This window comes from Electrona antarctica (genome assembly GCF_951216825.1).
Source record: "Electrona antarctica genome assembly, contig: scaffold_25, whole genome shotgun sequence".
In the NCBI taxonomy this organism is placed as follows: domain Eukaryota; kingdom Metazoa; phylum Chordata; class Actinopteri; order Myctophiformes; family Myctophidae; genus Electrona; species Electrona antarctica.
In genome coordinates, this window is record NW_027637034.1 from 10,825,115 (window position 1) to 10,846,347 (window position 21,233).

General features: G+C 43.2%; 1 protein-coding gene across 2 annotated transcripts; it reads left to right on the forward strand.

Moving 5' to 3' along the window:
* The first annotated feature begins 11,973 nt into the window (after window positions 1–11,973).
* LOC306919306 (uncharacterized protein) lies at window positions 11,974–19,380 on the forward strand. 2 transcript variants are annotated; one of them, XM_079532109.1, is made up of 3 exons: window positions 11,974–12,056; window positions 14,977–15,399; window positions 18,533–19,380. In XM_079532109.1, the coding sequence occupies exons 2-3, from the start codon at window positions 15,039–15,041 to the stop codon at window positions 19,198–19,200; spliced, it is 1,029 nt and encodes a 342-aa protein (XP_079388235.1). In that variant the 5' UTR covers window positions 11,974–12,056; window positions 14,977–15,038; the 3' UTR covers window positions 19,201–19,380. The 2 variants fall into 2 exon arrangements, with proteins under 2 accessions (XP_079388235.1, XP_079388234.1); XM_079532108.1 differs by having other exon boundaries at window positions 11,998–12,056; window positions 14,972–15,399.
* Window positions 19,381–21,233: the final 1,853 nt, after the last annotated feature.

Genomic DNA, 21,233 nt, shown 5'->3' on the forward strand with positions numbered 1-21,233 from the left:
TGTGACAAAATGGCCGACGGCAGCATGCAGGGTTGAAAGCAGAACGGTTTGGTTGCCGTGTGGAGTCAAGGCGACTGACAGTTGAAACTAAAGTACACACGTTTAGAGTAAAGTAGACAGTACTGTGTCTATGCTGTACAGTACTGTGACGTATGTCTACAAACACATGATGTAACAGGAAACTACCTACGTATAAGTGTGGGTGTCATGCTGCCATCGCCCCTCGAGAAGAAAATGGCGTCTCTCTCTCTCTCTCTGTCTCTTTCTCTCTGTCTCTTTCTTTCTCTCTCTCAGTGTGTTTCCTGCAGTCTATAATTCTCTTTGCTATACTCCGTCTCTCTCTCTCTCTCTCTCGCGCTCTCTCTCTCTGTGTGTGTGTGTGTGTGTGTGTGTGTGTGTGTGTGTGTGTGTGTGTGTGTGTGTGTGTGTGTGTGTTGTAGAGGAAGTGTAGGTTGACAGAGAGAGAAGTCAAGAACATGAGTGATATAAAGGAAGTCCCCCCCACCCCCCCCACCCCCCCCCCGCAAAATGTTTCACAGGCTTTTGATCATGTCACAATGTCACGCTCTGTCTGTCTGTCTGTCTGTCTCGCAGGCGTTCGTTTTGTTTTATTCGTACACCCAGTCAAATTTCTTGAAATTTGTTTCTAGTCTGAATGATTTATCCCATTATCCTTAACACAGCCGACGCGAATCGCGTATCAATACGTTATCAATTAATCAAACGTCGGGTGCGAATCACGTATCAATACGTTTCAATCACTTTTTTATAGCATACTTTCATTCATCTTTTTACCCACCCGGACAATGAAGAACCATCACCCTATCATTGCTGCTTATTCCCGCTCACGTGATCAGAAAAAAAACAAAAAACAAACCCTCCCCTCCTGAAAACAGGAGGTCGGGCCGCTTTACGTGCTTTACTAGTCGGTGTGTGAAAATAATCAAATTTCACCTAACCTCGCCTCACCAGGCTTTCCTCCACCTATTGGCTTTTACCCAACACTATAGTACTCGATTCCCCCCTCCCCTCCTGTTTCTCCAGAAGGAGGATCTTGCGAGATGGCTCTCGGAAAAAAACATAATCAACGGAACGCTGCCTGGCTAAACACATATGCACCGGATCCGATCGGCATTGCATTGCATATCGTCTGCAACACACATGGACAGATGCATGTTTCCTTCTTCATACTGTAGCGACCAAACGATCCCCGAGCCTACAATACTACGAACTAACAAACGAACTACAGTATCGAGAGGGGCCGCCTTGACAAAAGACAGTCTACCGTTGGTGGATCACGTATCGCCATGCAGAGCCGTCATAATCGGAGATCGCTCGGACGTGTGGTTGTAACGCTTTTTTATTCATTAAAATTGTAGTGATAAGACCGCAATGAACGCATCGGGGACGTAATCGACCCGGGTGTAATGTATAACGAACTTTTCCGCGTCCTAAACCGTGGTGTTGTGATCCGAAGCTTTTTTTTCTCCATCGCCCCCAACGTGCATGCCCAGGCATGTTTCCCTATACTAGCTTGAAAAACAAAATCAGCTGATGACAACGCGTCTCACCGTTATACTATAGTTCTGAACCGAACGGTGGAATGGGACTTTTTATAGCCGTACGGATCAAGACTTTTGCTGCCCAATGTGCCCATGAACCCCCCCCCCCCAATGTTTTGCGATCAAGACAATGAGGCAATCATCATCATCATCTAAAAGCAGAGTTATGAAGGTTTATAGTCAGACATTGACAGGCAGATATAACAATAAACACAATAAATATGCTATACATCCTATACACCGAATGAAAGCCCTGAATGTGTACTTTTACGAGGAAAAGAGTAAACATTGATCCCATGTACAGTTTGTCATAAATTGGTTACATTGCACATTGCGCCCACCAGATATAACTGCAGAGAAGACATGGACCCGAACTCAATATTCACAAAATAAGGCCTATAGCGACATATAAATACTATATACCGTATGAAACAGAAGACTCTCTGCTTTCATAAGAAAAAAACTTCTACTGTAGTAATAATAAAAATCACACCCATGTGAAGTGAGTGGTGCAACTCTGTCCCATATTCTGTTCTCTGCTTATTCAATACAGCTCGCTATATACGGACTGAGGCAGAAAGTCATGTAAACCTTTTATTTACAGTTTGGTCTGTAAACTTCTACTGTAATAATAAAAATCACACCCCTGTGAAGTGAGCGTTGCAACTGTTCTGTACTTATTCACTACAGCTCGCTATATACGGACTGAGACAGAAAGTCATGTAAACCTTTTATTTACAGTTTGGTCTGTAAACTTCTACTGTAATGCAACTGTTCTCTACCATTGCACCGCGCAACTGTAGAGAACAGTTGCACCGCTCACTTCACAGGGGTGTGATTTTTATTATTACAGTAGAAGTTTACAGACCAAACTGTAAATAAAAGGTTTACATGACTTTCTGCCTCAGTCCGTATATAGCGAGCTGTATTGAATAAGCAGAGAACAGAATATGGGACAGAGTTGCACCACTCACTTCACATGGGTGTGATTTTTATTATTACTACAGTAGAAGTTTTTTTCTTATGAAAGCAGAGAGTCTTCTGTTTCATACGGTATATAGTATTTATATGTCGCTATAGGCCTTATTTTGTGAATATTGAGGAGTTCACGTCCATGTCTTCTCTGAAGTTATCTGGTGGGCACAAGCTGCATTCAATAACCAATTACTGTCTAACTGTACATGGGATCAATGTTTACTCTTTTCCTCGTAAAAGTACACATTCAGGGCTTTCATTTGGTGTATAGGATGTATAGGATATTTATTGGGTTCAATTTTATATCTGCCTGTCAATGTCTCTGACTTTAAACCATCCATAACTCTGCTCGCTGTTCAAGATAACCACTTCCAGGCAAATGCAGGTGTTGCAAAAAGGTCAATATCTCCAGAATGGAACATGGTAAAATCAAAATGTATTTTTTAAATTGAAGTGGACAAGTTCAGCTTTCTTTTGATGTATGCGTGTGATTCTCGCTATAAGAGAACATTTTGCTGTGGGCCCCCGAACAAGGCCTTTGTGCAATGTTAAACGGTAGCAACATCCAAATAGGCCTGTTGAGATCTTGTAGCAATCAAAGTGTTAATATAATCTAGTTTCATTCAACCTTATCTTCCTGAATTAAAGTGTGTGTGTGTGTGTGTTGTAATTTATCACATGCTAATGTATAACTAGCAGTAGCCATATCATCGTTGTTGGGGGGGGGGGGGTCAATATTGCTTTGCTATTCAGATGTAATTCAGTCAGTATAAGTAGGCCTATTAGAACTGTGATTGATTGATCATGCGTCCGTTGGGAGTGCAGTCTAATTAGCAACTTTGTACAGCCGTGAGACTCTGCCTTTGAAGCGCAAACATTATCCACAAACGACCCCCCTCCCCTCAATGCTGCATAGAGTGAGAGAGAGAGACGCTCTACTCCTTACTTACAAGTGTTTCACCGGATTGTACTGTTAAATAAATAAATAATTAGCCGTGACTGCGCACGTCTGTAGGAACCGATAGTTAGATCCGAAATTGCATTAGGCCTACTGTAATGGGTGACACGGAAAGTACAGACAACTCACCCTGCAATGTCAGAAAGTGAAGACAACTCACCGGGGTGAGTTGTCTGGACTTTCGGGGTGAGCTGTCTGTACTTTCTCGCCCAACTCGCCCCAGCGGAAAGTACAGACAACTCACCCCGACATGTCAGTTCACTAGTACAGACCACACATTCAATCGAACATCGTTTGACATAGTTTAGCGTTTATTTAGAAGAGAGGAGGAACATGAAAAGGAATGATAGAAATGAGGTGCATGTAGATATGCGTGCATATTGATATGCGTAGGATGGCCTTGGACTGTCCGTGGGGATGAGGGGGGAAGGGAGGAGGATGAGGGGTTGGGAATAGGGGAAGGAGGGGGGGAGTGAGGATGAAGGGTAGTTTCCGAGGGGCTGGGTGACGGGTGAAAGGGGGGGGGGGGAGGTTCGAGGGGTGAGGAAGACATGGATGCAAAATTATTGCAGAGCATGCGGGAGCCGATAAACATAATCTTGCGGCCCCGTTTGTCCAGGGCTTGGGAGGAAGAGGGGAAGGTGGGTGGGGCGGTTGGTTTTTTGCTTTTTTGCGGGGGATGGTTGGGAGTGCGGCGTGTGCGTGTGAGCTGGGGCGGATGAGGCGGGTCTGGGTGGTGGTTTGGTGGCTGAGAGGACGCACTCGGTGGTGGGGTGGGAGGGGCAACCGCAGATGGTGCAGGCGAGAGCTCTACTGCCGGCGAAGAGCCGGCAGTAGAGCTCTACGTCGAGGGCGCCCCAGTAAGTGGAGACATTCCATTGCTGGAGGCGGGCTGCTGCTCTCGCCGCAAACTGTCGGTGGTATTCGTAGAAGAGAGGTCCGCTGAAGCGCGCTGCGAGGTCCGTGATGAGGTAGAGATAATGATTTAATTCTTGCCTCCTGTGTGGGTACTGGGAACATATGACGTCAGTGAATATGGAGAATGCTAGGGTGAATTCTGTGTGGGTGAGGGGGGAGTGGGCTGATGAGGAGGATGTGAGATCGCGGAGGGTTATTGAAAACCCTCCGCAGTCAATAGCTCGTGGCTGGAAGGAGTGAGAGGAGGGTTTGAGGATGGAGGAGAGGTCAATATCATTACCCAGTAGGATCTGCTGACGGAGGTGGGTTGACACGGGAGGTGGGTTGAGGGTGAGTGCGTTTGAAGGCATCACGGCAGCGGCTGCGGAGGAGAGAGAAAAGGGGGGGGGGGAGAGACATGGGGGAGGGGGGGGGAGGGAGGGGGAGGGAGGGGGGAAGGGTGCTCTGGGGCAGCTGGGCACCCAGAGGTGGGGGAGGTGCTAGCCAGCTCGGGTCGGTGGCCCTGGGAGCGTAGGGCTGGCTAGCGGCCTGGGGGACTGAGGGGGAGAAGGAGAGAGCTGGGGGGGGGGGGTGAGAGAAGTGTGCAGGGGGGTTGGATGACAGTGCAGCCTGCAAAGACGGGGATGTAAGCCTTCCGAGGAAGGCTTGGGAGGGGGGGGGGGGGGGGTTGAAAGAGGGGAAAGAGGGGGGAGCAGGCACGGGGGGGTGAGAGGTATGCTGGGGGGGAGGTAAAGGTAGTCTGAACTGGGTGGCTGGAGGTCCGAGGCGGCTTTGGATAGACCGGCCTGGAGGTACAGGTGGGAGGTGTTGACCGGTGATGATGTGATGGGCAGTTTTGTGAGTATCATCATTATTATTATTATTGCGGATGGTTTGCTCACCTCGAGAGTAGTGGACGGGCAGCGCAGGGACCTCTCTCCTGGTGACGCGTCGTCTGGTGGAAGGACCCGGGATGACGTCATCGGGACGCGCCGCTGTTGTTGTTGCCGGTCGTGCTGGAGTGGAGCACTGGATTAGCAAAGTAAAAAGCTGGCCTTTGTTGGCCGTTCTACAATGTGGCTCGTTCCGCTCAAGGAGAGCCCTTCTGAGCCCGGCGATGGTCCACTCGTTATATGGGCGGATGGTCGGCCTGGTTGGCGCGGCGGAGGAAAGCGGAGCCGAAGCGGCAGACGCTGTCCGGGACTCGAGACGAGGAGGGGGTGGAGGTGGGGGATCGATGCGAGACCGGCGTTGGTGAGGCGGAGGGAGAGGGGGGAAGACGCGGCGGCGAGAGGACGAGTAACGGGGGGGGCTTGGTTCCAGCCGGGTTGCCTCCGATGCCCTGAGGAAGCTGGGGGCGGACCGAGGCAGGACGCCGGCAGGCAGGAACCTCTGGACGGGCGGCGCCGGCGTCTCGGGAAGGTCCTGGAAATCATCGTCGGAGTCGGGGGGATGGAGGTCAAGACTATCCATTGCGAGTAACGAATTGTTGCACGAGCGAGTCGTTAGAGGTGCTTGTATGGTACGAGTTGTACGAGATACGGTGCACGAGTGACAAGTGGAACAGGCTGGCATATATACTCTTCCCTTTAATGGAGCGAGGGTGGTGATAGGGCAGAGAGCCAGACAGTTGCCATGGCAGCAGGGCCTCGGTGAGTGGCGAGGGTGGAGCTGGCATCGGTAGTCATGGCAGGTAAGTGGTGGAGTTGATTGTAGCTGTGGGGAAGGAGGTAGCTAGATACCTGAGGCTAGGAATAGAATTAGCATGGCATGGTGGCAGGGGAGGTCACCGATCTTAGCTTGTAGGCATGGCCTTCCTCCTGAACCTACGTTGTACCAACTCCATAAAGTGAAGACAACTCACCTTCTAAATCTAGTCAAAAAAGCCTGCAGTAGGCTATAGGCCTATGCACTGGACAAATGTGGATTACATTATTGGGGTAGAAAGTTGAAACCGATATCAACTTTAACGACCATCTCGTTCGACAGACGTTTACATGCAATGCATGGTAAGATACAGTGATTATTATTGCAATCACCTGGATGGGTGAGTCGTGTAACGTTCCTGACGTTAAGCTGTGTATGTGTTCCACAACACAGCCATGCAAAATAACAGCTACGAAAACAGAACTGCAATAACCAGCAGATGCAGCGCGCGACACACACACACACACACACACACACACACACACACACACACACACACACACACACACACACACACACACACACACACACACACACACACACACACACACACACACACACACACGCTGTTATTTATTCACCGCACCAGAGAGAGAGACGGGCGCTTCTGTCCAGCTTTTTCACCGCACCGCAACACCATGCTTCTCTGTGTGCATGTGAACGAATGAGTGAGGCGATGACTTTATAAACTTTATAATGCGGAGATTGTGAAATCAAGCGAGCCCCGCATATTTTGCGCGGAAATGTGTAGCGAATAACGAAAGGTGTCTAATTTTAATGTAGCGGATTAAAAGTACGATGTTTTACTTGTAAATGTAACAAAGTAAAGTTAAGTAAAATTACAGAAAAATAAAAATAGTAAATAAAAGTACAACTTCTCAAAACGTGTACTTAATAATAATATATTGTTTAGTATAGGAGCATTGATATACTGTGTGTGTGGAGGTCCAGGTTTATAGTCTACTGGAAGCTCCCATAAGTCCCATGTTGACCCTGAAAGGCTTAGAAGATGGAAGATGAAAAACACTCCTTGGACTAAATTTGGCCATAGCCACTTGCCCAAATGTCCCCAAAATATGCCGACCTCATCACATTTGTGATGACGGCTATGGCCGTTTTAGCCAAAGGAGTGTTTTTAGTGCAAAACTAATGCTTGGAATGGATGCCCTGCTCTGACTTCTAAAAGTGTTGCCACACACTCTCTCTCTCTCTCTCTCTCTCTCTCTCTCTCTCTCTCTCGCACGCACGCACGCACACGCACAAGCGCGCTGCGACGTGCAGGGAGAGGGGGTGGCTACACAGAGACAGGCGGAAGGCAGGCACACGAGCAGGCAGACAGGCAGGCAGGCAGGCAGGCAGACAGACAGAAGTAGGAAGTGAAAGTAAAAACTGCTCCATTGTGTGTTTGTTTTTACATTTAGACAACTTCTGTAAATTATACTGGAGCTTTCTATTATAAATTATATTACACTTTAACAATACGTTTTAAAACATTCAAATGAACTTGAAGAACATACAATAAGTTATAAAACATAGAACATAAATCTCTCACCCTTTATGAATGTAGTGGAGGACTGATCAAGTTGACTTCCTACTTCTGTTGCCAGATTGTGTGACAGAAACAAGCAGCCAGGTCTATGAAAACAAGCCCCAATTAATCAACTTAAGACATTCAAATCTTGGGAGCGTATTATGAAACCAAATGGACCTGTGAGGGTCCATTTAGATATAACATCTTGGTTAAACATTTGCATTGCTTAATTTACATGAAGTCTACACAATTGTAGAATAATTGTTATGTTTGATCAACGTTTGCCTGTGGTACCCACATCAATACAGCATGGAATTGTGGACAAAGTTGTATGTATGTTTTGGGTCTGAGAGACATCAAAAGGTGGTCCGTCACTAAAATGCAGAATAAATAATGGACCTTGACATGGGGGGGGTGCGTGGCGTGCCCCCACGACGATTATAAGAACATTTCGTCCCTGACTGTGAATGCTCTACCTTTTGCTTTAAAAAAGGTTGAGTCAGTTGACTTTTTTTTAAACTTGTTTTAACTTGATTGTTTATAGTGTCCATTGTACAGCACTTTGCACCATGGTTTCGAAAGGTGCTTTATAAATAAAATGTACTTACTTATACTTACTTACTTACTTACTTACTTACTTACTTACTTACGACCAGGACAGAATAAGCATTGTTCCTCCTGGATCTGGGTTTGACAATCGGCTGGATCCTCCTTAAGAGGAGTTAACGGGCAATTATGGGCACTGTATACTTGCCCGTAAACCGGTTAATATACGGTACTATACAAGTGTGATGGTACAATTCGGGAGTTTACCGGAGTTTCCTTTATTAACTCTCGAGAGTGTAACATGAAACCAATTGGACCCATACTTCATATATTTCTGTATAGTTGTATACATTTCCCAATACAGAGGCAAATAGGCCTATGTGCGAAAACAAATTTGTTATATGGCATCGGTGCAAATTGAATAAATATTTAGGTGTAGGCCTACATGATAATGCATGACTGAACTACTAGTGATCAAGAAGTAATTTGACTTTGGTTAGTTTGGTTGTGTGCAGGTTCATGCACACAACCGAACATTCCCGATCCACAAGCGCACGTGTCGCAGCGAGCTGAGTATAAATCAGGCATTTCAAGACCTGCCAAAATACTTTGTGAACCGACTTCCGCACGTGTAACACTGTGTGAAAAGAGGAGTTAACGGGCAATTATGGGCACTGTATACTAAACCGGTTAATATACGGTACTGTAATAAACCTTGTCTCAGGTATGAGAAGTGTAAAGCGCCCGCCCTACAGAATATTTCAACTGTGAGCATTTAATAATGGAGGCCGAACATCCCATGTACTATTTCACAGCACGGATACTTGCTATTACTATTAGTGACCAGATTTGACTGAGAGACTGCCATCGCGCAAATTACAGCTTTTCACCAGAGGAGAAATACTTTTTTTTTCTTTTCAAAATGAGTTAATAGCACAGGCAGACTCTTCACATACTAGAGCATGTCTGAAATAAGTGTCAGAGCTGAAATCGACATGTAAATATGAAATAAATGCCCAAACATGTAGCTAGGTGTAATGTTAGAGACCACAGAAGTGAACCTTTCAAGCCTGTTTTCTCAACTCGCTGTTTTCTGCAAGACATTACTCTATAAGCCATATCTCCAAAACTGGTGGGTCAAACTGAACAACCAAAATGTCAATTTGAAGCTATGATTCCCTGCTTTCATATGACATGAAAAAACGAAAATTCAAAAAAGTCCAATGGCAGTCCGTCAGTCAAATGTAGTCACATTAATTCACTCTTAGGCAATAGACAATAATAAATATGCAGTCATATATATTCCTTCCCCCACCCACTACAACCCCTTTAAAGCACAGTACAAATCATGGACGGAATGCCATCAGCCGATGTACTTTCAAAGCATTAAATATTCAATCTATACATTTCATAAGCAGTTTAATAATTCATCATAATTAAAACCTACACAATATACACAATACCATTAGTCTATTATGATCACAATATATAATATCCGTGCACTGACTGACTGAATGTATTTGCGCTATGTACTTAACTTTCCACAAGGGAACGACCCCCCACAGGGTCGGAGCTGTGTCGTTGGCTCGGCTGTTTCAGTCTGTGTTGGTGTGTGGGCAACACCGCCGGTCCAACGCTGTGAGTGATCTCCGTTGACTGTAGGCCGCTCGCCCCAAACTGGAGAGCGGAACAAGAGCACTCCTATGTCCCCCGTTATATCTTTCTCTCTCCCTGCCTAACGCAGGAACCTGGCCCTAAGCCCCTGACTATATATCTTCGCCGCCGGCAGCCCTGAACAGCGTGCAAACGGCACCCACCCCCCCAGTAGTGAGTGCACAAACAGATAGTTCAGTTGGCTCAATGCCAGCCACAAGAACAGAGCTCCGCTCTCCAGACACGCCGTATCGTACTGAGCAAAACAGTTTTATAGTTTCACCTTCCTCAAACCAATCATGTCCAGCCGTGAATGATCAGCGCGACGCACGTCTCACACTCAGGTGGTGGCCATCAGTCTGTGATTGACACTTGTCATTTCTGACGTCACTCCAAGTTCAGGTTCACTACAGTACTATACAAGTGTGATGGTACAATTCGGGAGTTTACCGGAGTTTGTTGGAAAGTTTAACACATACATACATACACATCCGTATTTGATGCTTTTTGCGCATAACAAAGTGTTTAGTTGACTAAATCAACTGTATATTTAATAAACTAAAAATTATATTTAGTCGACTAAAACTAGACTAAATCTAAAACATTTCAGATGACTAAAATATGACTATAACTAAACTAAACAGATGTACAAGTACATGCATTATGCACAACATAATTCAGGATTTCAATTTAAATATAGAAAAACATTGCTGATCTACAAGCTTGTAGATTAGCTATATTTGCTACGACATTAGGCTAATATGGCCCTCTGGAGTGAGTGTGTGGCCCTCTGGCCCTCTCCATCGTCAAAGTTGCCCACCCCTGACCAAGCCAGTTATGAAAAAATATATTATTAAGCATTTGAAAACACATTTTATTTCACTATTAATATGTCCATTCATTTCACATTTATTCACATTGAATCTCATCTTAAACATGGGGACGACCGTCAGACTGCAGATGAACAGAGAGAATCTTCAGATATATTCCCAAATCTCCCGAGAGTTTGTTGTTGGGATAGAGAAAGCAAAGTAGATTTTCTCCTGATTTGTCTTGCTAAATAAAGCCATTTTAAATGGTAAATGGTGCATTTATATAACGCCTTTATCCAAGGCGCTTTACATAGATTGTGCATCAATTCACCCCTTCACACACACACACACACACACACACACACACACACACTGACACTGACACACACACCGATTAGGGATTCCGTGTCTTGCTCAAGGACACTTTGACACTAGGGGGAGCCCGGGTTCGAACTGGCAACCTTGCGGATACCATCCAGCCACTCTACACCTGAGCTACCGCCATTTTAGTGTGAACATATTGGAAATATTGTGTGCCTTGTGATGATTGGGTCAAATTGCTAAAGAATGGATCATAAGCTGTGTTCACGTTCACTCTCCCATTGGAAAATAATAGACTCCAACATTCTTCCCGTCTCCCACTTCACGCAGATACAAGTAAACCGGAGTTTGCGACTCTCGCTATTTCCCTCTTGGGCATAAATTAAACACTTAACTTCCAGCATTTGGTCCTTGAGGGGGTTCCAGGTGGTCCCCAGCTAAATGATGGAATAGTTGGTAACCCTTGTTAGATTTGAACTTCTAACGTGTTAATATCACCTCATTAAAAAAAAAACACACACACACACACACACACACACACACACACACACACACACACACACACACACACACACACACACACACACACAAATAAATCATAGAAAACAAACGTAAATTATTTGGCAACATAATACAACAATGGATACACAGTATGAATTAAAAAGTAAACATTGTAGAAAAGAAAAGTGTTTGTGTAGTGTGTGTGTGTGTGTGTGCGTGCATGTGTGTGTGTGTGTGTGGGGAGACTGACATTGAATTGTTTGATTTGATTCATCAAATTGTTTCTATATTTAAAATGATTTAGTGAAGTTATACTAGGCTATAGGCCTACTTGATGAGATCACAGTATAACTGTTCCACTGTATTACACTGTACCATGGCTCCCCCTAGTGACCGTTTATGGTACGTGCACCGTGCACGCTCCAGGCTCCAGCAGGGCTAGTGCGCATGTTCACAAGCCTTATGTGTGTTGCCCGCTGGACTGTTGACACTTTAATATACAGAGAAAACTAAAGTGTGTGGTTTGAAAACAGTGTGGTCGTTAAGCAACAGGAGGACGTTCAGCTCAACCACTGAAAGAAACACAGCTACAGGTAAAATATGAACTGATTAACCACGTTGTATTTTTACTACATTTATCTTTTATATTCATCATACTGACACTCATCTTTTAACATGGAACATGCACAACGAGTATTTCTCTCATATCTGCTTGTTTGTTATAAATGTGATCCTAAACAACCAGTAGTTAATACTAGCAACAGTAATAATATTGTAACTTGTTTTATAATAATGTGTTCCTAAACAACCAGTACTTAATACTAGCAGGATATTGTAACTCGCTCCTCCAAAGGGAGCTAGCTCTCTTGGCTACGTGGCTTGTTGCCTGCCTGCGCTGCTGAGTTGGAGATCGGGGTTCGATTCCAAGCTCAGGGTGCTTGTTGAGATTTGCAGCTATATATGTACCAGACAAAAACAAGGTGTAGATAATAGACGGAGGGATAATACTCAGTAAATACATAATAAATAAATAACATCAGCGTTGTGTTGCTGGATCTCAGACGACACACGTGAAATGAGCAAGTTTACTCACAACTCATTCCTGTCTGGGTCTTGGTCACTTCACAATGAAGGTAAATAATACAATATATACAGTTCAGTGCTAAACGTTACAATAATTAGTGTGGCAACCAGACTATTGTAATTGTAACACTTTATTTTACTGGAGTAACTTTTTTTTTGAAACTCTACTCCTCCCACAGTTTTAACTGTACGCACTTGACCCATATGTCAAATTGACCGGAAAAATCGGAAATGGTGTGCTTGCTCATTTCTAAGAGAAATGTTGTATAGTTTAATTGATATTAATTTATTAGTGAATTAAATGTCCCCATTGACATGAATGGGAAAATGCGAAAAATCACGTTCAAGTATTTTTTCCTCGGAGACCGTAAGGGCTATAGTTACAAAACTTGGAGGGATAATTCGTAATACTTACTAAAATTAATTAACTTATAATTATATCGGTCGGCCTCATGGTGGCGCTATAACAGCCCACTTTACGTTTTGGCTTATAACTCTTGAACCGTAGGTTGTAAAATCAAAATCATTTTTTCCATGGATTCCTTGGGCCATGACGCATCTCCCCATATAGGCCACGCCCATTTGCGTCAGTATAGATTTTCCGCCATTTTGAATTTTCTTCAAAACACACTTTTATTTTCTGATTCTACAGATTTTGTCCGAATCTCACAGAAATCGGTACACATGATCTCTGGACCTATCGGACCGCGTTTAACTGTTTTTCAGATTTTTTGAATTTTCTTTGTCCGTATCGTTCGGCCTTAATCGTCGTCCGGAGTTAGCGGGAGGGGCCTATTTTACAAAAAAGGCCTAAAATCACGAACGGAATGTCCAATCCATCCCAAATTTGAATCAGATGTCGCGGGTGGTTTAATCAACCAAAAGCCAAAAGCGATTCCATTTTCATCCATTGGGGTGCCGCAAATGTGAAAAATGTAACCGTTTCTTGCAGATTTTTTTTTTTTGGGGGGATAAATCCCATCCGAATTACTTACGCATGATCGCAGGGGTGACGCGACATTGTAATTGGCTGGCAATATCAGTGGGAGGGGCATATGTAAGCCACTGCGGCAACCACACTTTGCAATTTTTTAAAATTGCGACCTTTCTAGTTACACTACATCAGTGTGTTGTGCTATTGCAGTTGATGATAGAGAGAGAGAGAGAGGGGGGAGGGGGGAATAGTAGAGAGAGAGGGGGGGGGGAATTGTATACAGAGAGACACAGAGAGAAAGTGGGGGGATGGTATACAGTATGAGAGAGAGAGAGAGGGGGGGGGGAGTTATATGATACTACTGGAGAGGATGGGGGAAAGAGAATAGTATACAGTATGAGAGAGAGGGGGGGAATAGTAGAGAGAGAGGGGGGGGGGGGATTTTGTATATATATATTTTGTATATATATATATATATATATATATATATATATATATATATATATATATATAAAATTGTTTCAAAAATCCCCCACAAGAACCAAATATGTCATGAATAAAAAACATTTTTTTTTGTTTTTTTAATAAATTAGAAAACAAATGTTTACAAAGTAGTGAACATTTCACTAAGATCAATTTGAAGCTATGATTCCCTGCTTTCATTTGACATGAAACAATATCAAATGAAGAATAATCCAACAACTTAGCCTCGGCCAAAATTAGTCACATTTGATCCAAAGAGAATGGATTCAGTTTTTCTCAGGCGTAATGATAGTTTGTTATCAGTGAGCCAGGTGCAGATTGTTATCAGTGAGCCAGGTGCAGATTCTACCGAGTTCAGAGCTGAGGGCCTTTTCAACCTGCAGTTTGTCAAAGGTGCAAACGTAGTTCGTAAATGAGCAGGATTTGTACTCTGTCCACTGTAATGTTGACACATCTTAGTCAATCTTATTTTAAATGTATTATTTTTTCGACTTTCGACTTCTCCTTGTGGGAGTTGACTTGTGTCAATAAAGTCAACTTGTTGAAAAGTCGGCTTTGGTTAATGCCCGCCTATTGTGTTGTGGTTGTGGTGCACACACCATTGTAACAAATGTTATGGTTAATGCCCTATTGTGTTGTGTTGAAATGAAATGAAATGAAATGAAATGAAATCTATATTTACCCAGGGTATCTGGGTAAATATAAAATAACACCTGTTGGAAGTGAAGGAGACTAGGGATTCACATTTCTTAACGGCTGTTGGTAAATCATGCTTACTTGTGAACAATTTACACTCACATAAATGGTTGCACTGTACGCTCCCTGCTGCTTGAACTGAGGCAGAACATTAAACACTTTACATCATTGTTCCTTGTGTAAACTTAAGTAAAGTGTGATTTCTTCCCTAATGCATGAATCCCATAATCTCCAGATTCACATGTTGGAGACTTGGGCTATAACACCACTAGGTCTCCAGTTATTAAAGTCCTTCCATTCACTTGATTTCAGAGCAGTGTGTGGAGTCCAGACTGCAGGTGAAGATGAACTCTCCAGACTCATAATAACTACAATACCCATGATGCATCACTCCCAGGTGAAGATGAACTCTCCAGACTCAGCCAGGGACGTTTCTATTAAACAGGAACCTGAAGACGTTTCTATTAAACAGGAAGCTGAAGACATTTCTATTAAACAGGAAGCTGAAGACGTTTCTATTAAACAGGAACCTGAAGACGTTTCTATTAAACAGGAACATGAAGACATTTCTATTAAACAGGAAGCTGAAGATATTTCTATTAAACAGGAAGCTGAAGACATTTCTATTAAACAGGAAGCTGAAGACATTTCTATTAAGCAGGAACATGAAGACGTTTCTATTAAACAGGAACCTGAAGATGTTTCTATTAAACAGGAACATGAAGACCAGCCACACCTTAGTAAGTTTCATGTTCTCTTCCTTTCTTTAATATTTTCTGTTTTGTAGGGCTGCCACAATGTCTATTTTCAAGTTTTAGATTTTTGGTATGGTGTTAGGTATGGTTATGAGGTTTTCAAAAACCATCGCAAAAGAGTTGGGCTCGACCCCCTAGTGGTCTGTTTGCAATTAATCTAATATTAAAGTATATGGTTAAAAACCAAAATAATTGATAAGAGATTTTCCAATGGATTATATTAGTATTGGGTAAGCTAAATAACAAAAAAATGGGTGAAAATAACTTCTGGAACGGCATCATTTTCAAGATGGCGTCCTATAAACTGGGATTTAATACATAGAAAATCATAACAATTATGCACTTGGTGAAAGTTTTAGATTTTTGGCATGGTGTTACTGTAGGTATGGGCATAAGGTTTTCAAAAACCATCACAAACGAGTTGGGCCCCCTAGTGGTCCGTTTGCAATGAATCCTATGTTAAATAGGCCAGCATTGGATTCATTGCAAACAGACCACTAGGGGGCGAGCCCAACTTGTTTGCGATGGTTTTTGAAAACATTATGCCCATGCCAAATATCTAAAACTTGTCACCAAGTGCATAATTGATATGATTTTTTACATTTTAAATCCCAGCTTTATAGGCATTTTGCAGCTATTGTGGACGCAATCTTGAAAATTATGCCTTTCCAGAAGTTATTTTTTCCTACATTTTAGCATACGCAATACTAATAGAATCAATTGAAAGTTTTATTTTATCCATTATTATGGTACCACTAGGGGGCAAGCCCAACTCGTTTGCGATGGTTTTTGAAAACGTTATGCCCATACCTAACATCATGCCAAAAATCATAACAAGTGCATAATTATTATGATTTTCTATGTATTAAATCCCAGTTTATAGGCATTTTAACCGTTTCCGTGCCATTGCCGACGATTAAAGTCAATTGAAGCCTAATTTTGATACTGACGCTTAACGCCATTGGCGACGGCCTACGGCAATTGCGCTTTTATGGCGCGTTCGATTGCTCGAGCCATAATGCTACTCACGTTAGCCGGTTAGCTAGCTGTGTTGTTAGCACATCACTGGATCGCCCATCTTAAATCGTCGTCGCCATAATAATCCATTCTATCCATTTCTTTCAATCGCCTGTATCTCCTATTCCTTGTCCCAGATGGCATTTTGGTCAAAACAGCGTTTCTTTGACGGCACAGATATGATGATCTGGAGCTCTGCAGAGCTCCGGTCTGGCTTCAGATGGTAAACAAGGCCTGTCCGCTCCATGTAGTTTCCTAGGTTAAGACATACTGCTCATGGACCGGAAATGGCGGCTTTTCAAAATAAGAGCTAAAATTTAAAAAATGCTGGCGTGAATTAGATCCTAATTTTTCAATAAATGATAGCGGCCTAAGTGTTAAGCTCACGGCAGCCATCGTGGACGCCATCTTGAAAATGATGCCTTTCCAGAAGTTATTTTCACCCACATTTTTGAGTGTTGCAAACCACTCCAACAACTGGCTTTGTACCTGTGTACCCGTGTTTGTACCAAAAAAACGAGCATGGTTGCTATGGTTAGCAACCAAAAAAACGAGCATGGTTGCTATGGTTAGTATGTGACGTCACTGACATCACAGATAACTATAACAATAAATGTGTAGTTGTACCACTCAGTTCACACGGGTGTGATTTTTAATATTTAATTTAGCATATCAAATACTAATATACTCTTATCAATTATTTTGATTTGTAACCATATACTGACCCATTTAATATTAGATTCATTGCAAACAGACCATTAGGGGGCGAGCCCAACTCGTTTGCGATGGTTTTTGAAAACCTTATAACCATACCTAATAGAGACCAGCGGGTGGCGGATTTAGCCGCGGTTGCCGCGGGTGAACCGCAGTTTAGGGTGGATTAGGGTCAATTCAATATATTATAAATTAATATCGGATAAACCGCGGGTGAAATAATGCTGGAAATAATAAATGAATGGCAGCCATCTATCTATAGGCTTTATAACTTTTAAAACGGAAATAAATTAATGATATCTATCTATCTATAGTCTTATAATATATTTTTTAAAAGGCACAAAATCTCAGCATGCGTGCGTTAGTAGTATTTTAATATTTTCCATCAGGCACAAATTAGACGCCTATATTGGCTAAGAAGGACCACAACAACGAGTGGGCTGCTAGCTGCTAGGCTAACAGGCAGCTGAGAGTATGAAAGAAACTTACAACTAACTGAAACAGAAGGGAAGAATATAAGTTTGGCGTGGGACTCGGTGCCATGGGACTGCATGGGAGCGAGGGCTGGATATATGCCACATGAAAAGACGTTCGTTGCGATGTGCGAACGTGACTGACTGAACGGACGGCAGCCTTGTTGCCATGGAAATGGGAATATACAACCGTAACTTTGGTGAACTGTCGGCAGTGGTGAGTGACACAACTTATAAATAGCCGATCTACAAGCTCACAACGCGTCGCAGCGAGCCAGCGACGCGTTGTGAGCTTGTAGATTGGCTATCCCTGCAGCGGATTTCGGGTGGTTGCGGATATATAAATTGGATTAATTAATTAATGCGGTCGGATAACGGGCGGATCATTAATATGTACGGGCGGATTAGGGTGACAAAAAAGCTCATCCGCAGTTCTCTAATACCTAACACCATGCCAAAAATCTAAAACTTGTCACCAAGTGCACAATTATAACGAATTGTGACCCAGCTACTGTACAATAACAATGGCAAACTAGAAAATATTGTTCCTGAAGAAACAATGTGGGCTTGCTGCAAACCACAATATAGTAGTATAAATCCCATTTCTCTGAAGTTGAAGTTGAACTTGAATCCAACACTGACAGTGACGATTGGGATTGGGGTCAGTCAGTGTTAAACACAGGCACAGGAACTACATGTGTGGGAACACCTGGCAGTTGGCATGAATGAAAAATAGATATTAATAACAGGGGAGCCGTAGGACTCCCAAACACGGGACTTGTTTGATGATGGAAGCCTTTCCAGTTCTGTGTACTTACCATTTTTATCCTGCCTCTCCCCTGCACTCACCCTCTGTCACCCTCATCTCTCTCTCTCTCTCTCTCTCTCTCTCTCTACCTACCTCTCTCTCTCAGGAGTGAGGTCCCAGTCTTCCAAGACATCTGAGGTAGTCCACCATATACTCATCAGGAGGAGTCACAATGAACTCTACTGTCAAATGCTGAGTAATGAACAGATCACCTCAGCAGCACTATCTGATCACCTCTACTGCCAGATGCTGAGCAATGGACAGATCACCTCAGCAGCCTGTCTGCAAATCACCAACTCTGCAACCAGCCAGAAACAAGGAGACACTGACGAACCGAGACCTTACAGTCATCAACAGTTTACCAAGACTTTACCTGAACTAGAAGAAGTACAGACACATCAGCTGACTTTCACAGGCAATAAAAAACACATCTGTCAACACTGTGACAAGAGCTTCTATGAGGCATGTGAACTGAAGAGACACCATCGTGTCCACACTGGAGAAACCCCATTCGACTGTCAACATTGTGACGAGAGTTTCGCTCAGTCATATGACCTGAGGAGACACCAGCGTGTCCACACTGGAGAAAAACCTTTCGACTGTCAACATTGTGACAAGAGTTTCAGTAGGTTAGATACCCTGAAGAGACACCAGCGTCTCCACACTGGAGAAACCCCTTTCCACTGTAAAAATTGTAACAGGAGTTTCATTCAGTCAGGGCACCTGAAGAGGCACAGGTGTGTCCACACTGGAGAAAAACCTTTTCCAATGTAAACATGGTGACAAGAGTTTCACTGTTTCATTGAATCTGAAGTCACACCTTTGCGTCCATACTGGAGAAAAACCTTTCCATAGTAAACATTGTAACAAGAGCTTCAGTGAGTCAGGTACTCTGAAGTCACACATTCTCACAGAAAAAAGAAAAGAAAAAAAGATGTCCAGTGTAAACGGTGTGACCAAACTTTAAATAACTCAGGTCACTTGCTAAGACACCATTGCATTCCACTATAAATGAGCTCTAGGCATGCCACGGTATGAGATTTTACAGTACGGTACGGTGCCGGTATTGAAAACCTATACCTCGGTATTCCACGGTATTTATAATATAAAAAAATAAAAAAGATTGCCCCCCCCCCCCCCCCTACTTATGTCTAGTGACTACCCCCACCTCCTTATAAGCCCTTCTTTGTTCCCCAACCTGTAGGCCTACATATCTTATTTTTTTATTTTTACCTTTTATGATAATTATAATTTTGTTATTTGTCATGTGACTTGTCATGATTATGAATTGATTACCCAGGACCGAATGGAAACAAGACTGCAAGGACTTTTTTCAGTGATCCCTTTGGACATGTGTTTGACTGTACCCTATACTGATTACATTTCTGCCAATAAAGTATTCAATCAATGAATCAATAGCTATTCCCCACTGTATTTCACTGTACTATGGCTCCCCCTAATGGCCATTTTGTACCCTGCACGCTGGAGCAGAGGTAGTCTGCGCATGCTCACAACTGCGTGCCTCTGTGTTGACCGTTCACTTCACACTTTTAGTTTAGTACATGTGGAAATATGGAATATACAATTGGATCTGTTTGTCTTTCAGCAACACTAACTCAAAGGTAGGAAGCAACTTTTCAATCTACTGCAGCTGTGTGGTGAAAATAAATGTTTTGCCTTAGTCTGGGAGTGGAGTTGCACTGCATGTGCGCAGCATGCGCCGCCCACCAACGCTGTATTAAAATACCGTAAGCTCGGAAATCTCACGGTATCAACACCGTGGCTGTTCCTGTCGCGGTATTACCGAAATTCGGTAAACCGCGGCATGCCTAATGAGCTCACAGGGAGGATACAATTAAACAGCTGTATGATCGCAGGTGTAGGGAGTTCGATAGACAAGGACAATATTACGTATTATTATACTGCAACTATATTTAAAATAATATATGGGTAAATTCTCCTTCTACAGCACGGCCATCCAGGCGTGGAATGCCCTGACCCCTTCCCTCAAAAAATGCAGATCACTTACATATTTTAAAACGGGCATGACAATCCACCTTTCAGCAGGCCTAAGGGAGAGGAAATGATCTGCCCCCTTAAACAGGTGATCACCCCACCCCTTCCTTTTCCCATACTATGTATATTTTTTTCTAGATTTTGTGTTGTTACTGATGATATTGAATGTTGTTGTTATTCTTCATGTCTATGAATTGATTGCATAGGGCCTAAATGGCAACAACACCGCAAGGACTTTTTTTTGTGTTATCCATTTTGGAAAAAGTGTTTTGACTGTTTGACTCTGTTGCTTTTTTTACAAGACCGGTGCCCAGCTGTAGAGCACTGAGTCGGTAACGATGGTGCTCTACAGCGATGCCCATAATATAGAGATTTCTGTATCTGTCTCTTTATTCCTATTCTCCATATGCAGACCGCGGCCATCTTACCATATAAGTTAATGGCAAGGTGCTACCTAGGTGCAACTTCCAATGGCAGCTGTACGGAAAGCTCGAATTATTCTCTTTCTATCCTCAAAGTGTTTGTTTCATAAAAATCCACTGCAGACATGTTATGAGTTACTTTGTGTCCTTGCAGGTGATTCTTTTTCGAAGTGCTGGAGTTTGGAAGTGCTCGTTAGATATCACTCTACTGCCCTGCGTACCACCTGTTTTGAATTAGCACATAATGCAGGCCGTTATCGACATTAACGTGCTGCGTTAACATGAGACCCTTATCGCACGATAAAAAACATATTGCCGTTAATCTATTCTCAAAATTGGGTCTGGGAGCTGGGTCTGCATCCCTTTGGT

Bases quoted from the DNA above. Each gene is read 5' to 3' on its own strand.
- LOC306919306 (XM_079532109.1), top strand. From the start codon at position 15,039: ATGATGCATCACTCCCAGGTGAAGATGAACTCTCCAGACTCAGCCAGG. The intron at 15,400-18,532 runs GTAAGTTTCATG...TCTCTCTCTCAG, and splicing joins TGAAGACCAGCCACACCTTA to GAGTGAGGTCCCAGTCTTCC.